Here is an 8,474-nt window from a genome sequence, read left to right on the forward strand (position 1 = left end):
ATGGATAGGATAAATAGACAAAGTCTTTTCCTTGGGGTCAGGAAGTCCAGAACTAGAGGGCATAGGTTTAGGGTGAGAAGGAAAAGATATAAAAAAGACCCAAGGGGCAACTATTTCACACAGAGGGTGGTACATGTATGGAATGAGCTGCCAGAGGATGTGGTGGAGGCTGGTACAATTGCAACATTTAAGAGGCATTTGGATGGGTATATGAATAGGAAGGGTTTGGAGGGATATGGGCCGGGTGCTGGCAGGTGGGACTAGATTGGGTTGGGATATCTGATCGGCATGGATGGGTTGGACCGAAGGGTCTGTTTCCATGCTGTACATCTCTACGACTCTATGACTCTAAGAGATGCTAGAGTCGCCCAGAGTTGAAGAATGAATTCTAGTTGGGGAGGATAAAGGTTTGGCGGTAATTAATAAAATGCAATATATATCAATGGTAAATCGTTCATCATTGATGTCAGTATAACTTAAAGAGTGATTACTCAGTATGTTAGGGTTTTTAATTAAAATCTTTGATAAAAATGTTCATATTACCTGGTTGATGATACTGGTCTTCATAAGCATCCACCCAGTAAAATCTGAATACCTGCTCGCCTTCTAAACCAGTAACTAATGGCAAACGACCTGCATCCACCTGCACGTCAACCACCACAGAATCACTTTCATTTTCATCCTTATGGTCCCAACAAGAAGACTCAATGAAGTTTGAGTTCCTAAATAATAGGACAGAACTTTTAAAATATGCACAACATCTTCCTTTAAAAGCAAATGCAGATTGATGGGACATCAATGCATCATTTGAGAGAAGTAATTTATACTAACATGCAGAAAGAGAGGTGAACACAGGTGCTGTCAACTTGGACTTGCAAAGGCATCTAACATGTTTACAGGAGATTACAAGTGAAAATGAAGTATGATTACCAGTAATCCATGTTACAAAGTTAAGAGGAGAGAGGGTGGGAGTGCGGATGAAGGGAATGTTGTCCGATTGGTAGGATGTGATGTCCTCCAGCAACCTGCTGTGGGGGTCTCAGCTTTTCATTATATGAATGATTAAGTTGATGAAGGAATAGAGAATTTTATATTCTGCTCTTCTGTAGATGGCGCTATATTAGAAGGCACAGTAGTTTGTGCAGATAGAACAGGAAATTCAAAAGGGATATCAGACTGACCATGTAACTGGGACAAATTAGGAGGGATTGAATTTAATTTGGAAAAGAGAAACATTAAGATCCTGAAAGGATAAATCATAATATTTTCTTCATGCATGGCATGGGAAGGAATAATGGGATTTAGGTGATAATATACTCAAACGTTTATAAGCAGGTCCACAGGTACAATAAGTAAAGAGACTGAGGGAATGTCTGCCCATCAGCGATTAGAACAAAGTAGGAAGTATACATAATTGTATGTTATAAACAGCCTCGACTTTATCACAACTGAAAAACTGTATTTTGTGCCAAAGATTACAGAAAAATTGAAGGCCTTGTCAGGAACACAGCAAACATTTTGCAGAATAAGAACCAGGACTCAGAGGGTTGAATTATGTGGACAGATTTGGCTACTATTCCCTTGAGGCTAGTCAAACGAGTGTGTTGGGATGAGATTTCTTTTCTCGCAATAATTAATAGGCTTGACTTAATTAAGCAATTGAGGAATTGAATTTTATTCTGCTTGATTGGGATTATTAGAGTCATAGTCATATAGTCATAGAAATGTCGAGCATGGAAACAACTCGCCCATGCCAACCAGAAATCCCAACCTTATCTCGTCCCATTTGCCAGCACTTGGCCCATATCCCTCTCAACCTTCCTATTCATATACCCATCCAGATGCCTTTTAAATGTTGTCATTGTACCGGCCTCCACCACTTCCTCTGGCAGCTCATACACGCACCACCCTCTGCATGAAGAAAATTGTCCCTTAGGTCCCTTTTATATCTTTCCCCTGTCACCCTGAACCAATGCCCTCTAGTTCTAGACTCCCCCAGCCCAGGAAAAGACCTTGTCTATTTATCCCACCATGCCCCTCTTCTCAGGCTCCAACGCTCCAGGGAAAACAGCCCCAGCCTATTCAGCCTCTCCCTATGACTCAATTCTTAAATCACTTTCTAAAAGGAACAAAGTCAAATCAGCATGGTGAAAAGGAGGCTTCTGGGGTTCAAACTAACAAAGGAGTATATGCTTTTGAGGTGCATGCAACATTTATTCAGGACACAGTTCTGTATATTTTTAATTAGTTTCATTTTGTAACTTGATACTATGTAATAGGCCTATGTATATTAATTTTATATAGTTTATTTGAGCTTTAATGTATTTTGGGCATCGAAGGTTATTGTGGAATCACATATGTTTTGTAGTTAAAGGTTTTAGAGAATAATTTGATACATCAATTGGGACATTTATGCATTATAGTTAAGGACTAGAAGGTGACACATTTACCCTAAGCAGACTGAAATTATTCTACCATTGCTAACATATCATGGTAGAGATTTACTGTGGACTAGAACTTCAATTGGAACAAATGGTCTCTGGACTAGTGACCAGTTATAAATGACAAAGGCCATCTGACTGTCAATACAATATGATTGGTTCTCAGATATGTGAGCAGTTTGGAGCTGTGCAGATGTCAGAGAGAGAAGCCTTTAGGCCTCCACCAGCTCAGGAGTTATCTCTGCTCTCTGGAGTAAAAGTGATGTCAAACCTGAAGAAAATCAGTTTATCTTTTCTGCAGGCTGTGACTCTTACATAAAGATCTCTGACTTATTAGTTAAGTGTAAGCCAGCTATCCTTTCACACTTGCAAGCTAGTGACAACCTACAGAGAAAGTAGACCAAGGAGCAGCATTGTGACCAGCAGAAGAATCATCTCAACAACTCTGAACAGGTTCCACTGGACTGCATTTCTAGGCTTTTCCTCTGCCCATAACACTTGTGTTTTTACTTCGTGTGTGAAAGGGGGAGTTTACAAAGGGGATGTGAGTTTTAACTAAGAGACTTCTATGCCAATAGTTTATAATAATTTACCTGTAGCTACAGTCTAACTACTTGGGATAAATATTGTCTTTAGGTACAGAAACCTAGTCCACGTATTTTTTTTGTAAAGCTAGGTCTAAAGAACAGGTAAATTGGAGAATTTTTCATACTTCTAAAAAACCTTTAAGTGTTTATGACAATTCCAGAGCTATGATTTTAAAAGGGTATTTCAGTGTCAAATAATTAATCAGGATATAATAGGAAATTATGTCACTAAAATGACTATCTCTTTTAAAGAAACCAACTCAAGAAATGGATCCATGCTGTATCGCCAATCCAATACTGACCATAAACTTTGCAGTAATAAGCCAATTTGAGTTCAGGATGTCTAATCCTTCACAGGGGTCAATTGAGCAGAATTTAATAAGTGGTGACTTAGTGTCTGAATGCATGAGAAGGAGGATTGCAGTCATCACAAGAGCCTTCTGCCAACCAGTATCGCAAATAAGTATCCCAAAATGAAAAAAACACTGCTTTTATTAAGAATTTTTTCTCTTGTACTCATTTTGATCAATTTAATAAACTCCACAAAAATTCTGCAAAACATAATTGTAGCTGGAATGGATCTTGTGACTAGTCAAGATTAGTAAACTTTTATATTGATTCTTGCAAACTCAGAAATTAATTGTAATTGAGGCTTTACAAATTGAAGTGAACTTCAGTCTTAAAAGACGTGATCTAATTAATGCCTTTAAATTATAAAAAGAGTAAATGTGGAGAGGTTAGGGGAAGCTGGAACAAGAGGGCATTATTTCATGGAGTGAAATTATGAAACATGATCCACAGAAACCTGGATCACTGTAAGATACTGAAATTTTCAAAATTCAGATTGATTTTTATTGTACAAGGATGTCAAATTACAAAAAGTGAAAACACTTCAGGAGGCATAAACATATTTAAGTAAACATACATCAAGGCTTCATCAGTACTCTAGCAATACGGAATCTACAAATTCTCAGCTAAAAAGAGGTGTATGCTACTTTACAGGCATCTCCAAGAGCAAGGAATGTTTTGTCATGAACATCCTGTTGGGTATTTTTGTGATCAACAAGAATGGCAGGAGGATGAGAGGCTTGGCTCAGCAGTAACAGCTGCTGCAAGAGAACAGGAGAGAAGACAAAGTGGTCTCCTTCCTCTTGTGGATGCAGGACATCCATCCTTCTTTAGATCTCCTGAAGAACTTCCGGTACCAGGTCTGAGAACCCACCTGCCCAATATCGTGATCTACATCATCCTGAAACGTACTGCTATGCTTCTTAGCATTAATAGAAGTGTGTGTGGAGCCCACACATGCTCAGCAATGTTCCCTCTAATGTCTCTCTGCACCCACCACATTTCACTGAGAGTCCTGCATGGTTGTACACGAACATATCTTAAAGGAAGCTTTGGCAGGCTGTTCACTCCTTCTACAATTATTTCCAGTTTGCTGCATGGCTTCGCACCCGCAGTACAATGGAATGATCCACAAAAGATTTGTTCTAACTGGTACATGAGTGCTAAACCTACAGGGACCTGGCTTCAGTGACTCCAGCAGAGTTGGCTACTGAATGCAGACTTTCAGATGTTTTAAGACACAGCTTACAGTTAATGCCGGTTTCATCCTATCACCAAAATATTTTATTGTAATACTCAAAATGAGATTGACACCAATCATCTTACATGAATGATTTGTCTTTGTCCTCTGGTTCTATCACTCTGATGTTTTGTTCAGGTTCCATCTCTACGTTCATAGTGGCAGCAGGCTCTGTTTCCATGGGCTCATCAAAGTCTTCATTACTGAACTCCATTGCATAGGGCTCATCTACAAATCAAAAGGTACAACTGTAAACAAACAAGAACTTGAATAATACCAATGATGGAGCTATCATATTTAACAAAGAGTTCTCTAATCATGTTTCCCCGTTTTACTTTCTCCATACATTGTCAGAATTAGAGTATTTCCAGCATTTTCTGTTTTAATTTCAGATCTCCAGAATCTGCAATACTTTAAAAACATCGAAAATACTTTTGTTGAGAGATTTAAAAAACTCCTTAAATGTCTGCAAATGCTTAACCATCATCTTAGTTTTTAACCTATTTCCCCAGTCACTGTAGCTAACCCTATCTTCATACTTTAGTCATTACCTTGACTTAAGGTTAAGGCATTCATTCAAGTTTCACAAATTGAATATGGAATTCTATCATATTACAATCACTCTTTCCAAGACTTCACTAATTAATCATTAACTAATTCTGTCTCTGTGTAATGAAAAACTATCCTGAATGCCCTTTTTGAAATTTACCTGTATGGGTATCTTTGCCAATTTGATTCATCCAATCTATTTGAAGATTTAAATGAATGACAATTATTGCAGTGTCTTTTCCATAGACACCCATTATTTCTGTTTTAATATTATAGCTACTGTTAAAAAGCCTAAATCGCTTCCAACAATGGCTTATTTCCTCGGCTATTTCTCATCACTATTCAGACTGATTCTACATTCTGATCCTTTCAGCCAAGATCATTTCTCATTAGTGTTCTAAACTCGTCTTTATTAGCAGGGGCTAACATACCTCCTTTTATCTGCCTTCCCTTGATCTGAAATGTAAATACTCTTGCATATTCAGTTTCTAGTCTTGGTATGTTTGCAATCACATCTCACTGATGATCATCAAATCATACGCACTTATTTCTATTTGTGCTCTCAATTAATTTATCTTATGAATACTATGCAAATTCAGACAAAGATCCACTAATCCTGTCCTTTTACCAATTTTCCAAACTCCAACCCTGTGCCCCGCTGCACTCTTATGTTTGTGCGGTCTGTCCCTTGCTGTCACACTCCTGTTACCATTGTCCATATTGCTAACTTGCAATTCTATCTTATCCTTTCTCCTCACCTTGCTAAATTTCAAGGCGCCTGAACTCTTTCATCAATCACACAGTGCCCACACAGCACATCAAGCACGACTATTTAATGTCAAGTCTGTTCAATAGTCCAAATTATTTGACTTGCCAAGAGACTGGTCTAAGCACAGTTCAAGTGAAGATCATCCTATCATACAAGCATAGCTCCCTCTGTCCAGCATGCCAGTGACCGTAAACAAAAATCCATTTCTCCCACTTAAATCTTCGAGGCACATACTCAGTTCTCTGATGTTATTTGCTGTATCCTAATTTGCCTCTGGCTCAGAAAGCAGTTTAGGCATTATTATCTTATACTCCCTTAGGAGAACCTTTGCTTAGTCCTACCCATGTTACTGGTGTCAATTTGGCCCATAACAACGGGATTCTTCCCCTCCCACTCCAAGTTCCTCCATCCCAAAATGATGCCTTAATGATGTCAGCAGCCAATAATACAGTTCTTGGGACTTGTGCACTTGGTTGCAGAGAACTATATCTGTCCCCAAATTATAGTCTTTGACGACACCACTCATTCCAACTTGAATGGCTCCTTGCACTGTGGCATTATGCTCAGTTTAATTATCCTGTCCAGATAACCTCCAAGAATATGAACTTGCTTAAACTAGTGGAGTGGCTGCGATTCCATTAGTGCTCCCTTCTGGATCACTACATCTGCCATTCAATGTTTCATATTCATACTTTCCCGCTCTGACCTCTGACCAAACTAAAGTTTTTAAAGGGGTTTGATTTCTTCCTGGAACAAGTAACTCGCAACCTCCCTGATGCAGCGCACTGTCTAATGATCACACCAGATAAAACATAGGATACATTGTGTGAAACAACAGAAGCTGCTCTTATGTGATGAATAATAGGATGTTTATGCTGCAGCGCATTATCTATCTGACATGAGAGATGAAACTTTAGGGTAGGGAATAGAAGTTTGGTGAAACAGCACTGGCAAATTGATCCAAATAAAAACTAAAAGAAGTGTGGATGCTATAAATCAGAAACAAAAACAGAAGTTGCTGGAAAGGCTCAGCAGGTCTGGCAGCATCTATGAAAAGAAAATAAAGTAAGCATTTTGGTCCAGTTCTGAGGAAGGATCCGTGGAGCTGAAACGATAACTTTGATTTCTCTTCACAGATGCTGCCAGACCCGCTGTGTTTTTCCAGCAACTTTAGTTTTTGTTTTTGAAGTTGATCCAAAGACAGTTCATCTCTTTTTCCTGGATTCTGTGCTTCTTTCAGTGCTACAGTGGATGAGTGACAAAAGACCTGGAAGACTGAAACCCTAGTCCCTGAAATTGAACAATTGTCTGTCCCATTTCATGTAGCTTGGTGTAATAGTTGAAAAGACCTGGAACTACGTCATCAATAGCCAGAGCATGACCCAGAAAAAAACTGGTAAAATAATAGACAATATAACAATACTCAGCCACAGAAGATAACCGTCGAGCTTTTGTGACAGTTAAAAAAAGAAATGGGATCCATTGTGCTTGCCATTTACCCCTCTAAAACTGAAAGCAGCTTTTGGAGTTTGTACGTGCACAGTTAAACACAGAAAATCTAGAAGCGGTTGCCAGTAATTCAATATTTCTCTATATGGCATGGTTAACAGTCAGGAATCAATGCACTCTCAGAAACAGCAAATTACCCAGTCTCAGTTCTCTCACATTTTCCCTGCAGTCTTGTAAGTTTTTTCTAGTCAGATCCTTAAGTTAAAATAAAGTCCCAAAGGACAAATCAAGGACAGAAAAGGCAGCTTGGGAAATTTGGCTCGTCCATAAGGACCCTCACCAACTTTCACAGATGCACCATTGAAATGATTCTATCCAGTTGCATAATGGCCGAATAAGGCAACTGCTCTGCCCAGGCCCATGAGAAACTACAGAAGGTTGTGAGCACAGCCCAGACCATCACGGAAGCCATTCTCCCATCCAATATCATCAAAGATGCCTCCCACCCCAGTAATGTACTCTTACAACTTATTCCATCAGGAAGATATGCAGAAGCTTGAACAGGTTCTTCCCTGCTGGGCCTCATTTCAAATAATGTTGAGTTTGCTCATGTTAATTTTGTTTTGCTCCTACGCAGCTGTAACCTTGTATACCCTGCTCTGAGCACCCAATGATCTGGTGATCCTTGTTTGCTATGATCTGCCTGTACTGATGTAAATCAAAACTATTCACTTTACATAAGTACATCTGACTACAATAAGCCAAATCAAGCACCTGTGATTAACTAGAATGGTTAAAGAATAGTTGAGGAGAAAGTGAGGTCTGCAGATGCTGGAGATCAGAGATGGAAATGTGTTGCTGGAAAAGCGCAGCAGGTCAGGCAGCATCTAGGGAACAGGAGAATCGACATTTCGGGCATGTGTTGCTGGAAAAGCGCAGCAGGTCAGGCAGCATCTAGGCAACAGGAGAATCGACGTTTCGGGCATTACCCTTCTTCAGGAATGAGGAAAGTTGGTCCAGCAGGCCTGCTGGACCAACTTTCCTCATTCCTGAAGAAGGGCTAATGCCCGAAACGTCGATTCTCCTGTTCC

At 39.4% G+C, this 8,474-nt stretch overlaps 1 protein-coding gene across 1 annotated transcript in view; it reads right to left on the bottom strand.

The window, feature by feature from the left end:
- pola1 (polymerase (DNA directed), alpha 1) overlaps positions 1-8,474 on the bottom strand; it is a 281,247-nt gene that overhangs the window by 241,545 nt on the left and 31,228 nt on the right. Inside the window, exons 9-10 of the mRNA XM_043700756.1 lie at positions 4,703-4,844; positions 544-722 (exon numbers count right to left, since the gene is read on the bottom strand). Coding sequence (XP_043556691.1) covers positions 544-722; positions 4,703-4,844 — 321 coding nt within the window. The remainder of the gene's footprint in view (positions 1-543; positions 723-4,702; positions 4,845-8,474) is intronic.

This window comes from Chiloscyllium plagiosum, chromosome 12 (genome assembly GCF_004010195.1).
Source record: "Chiloscyllium plagiosum isolate BGI_BamShark_2017 chromosome 12, ASM401019v2, whole genome shotgun sequence".
In the NCBI taxonomy this organism is placed as follows: domain Eukaryota; kingdom Metazoa; phylum Chordata; class Chondrichthyes; order Orectolobiformes; family Hemiscylliidae; genus Chiloscyllium; species Chiloscyllium plagiosum.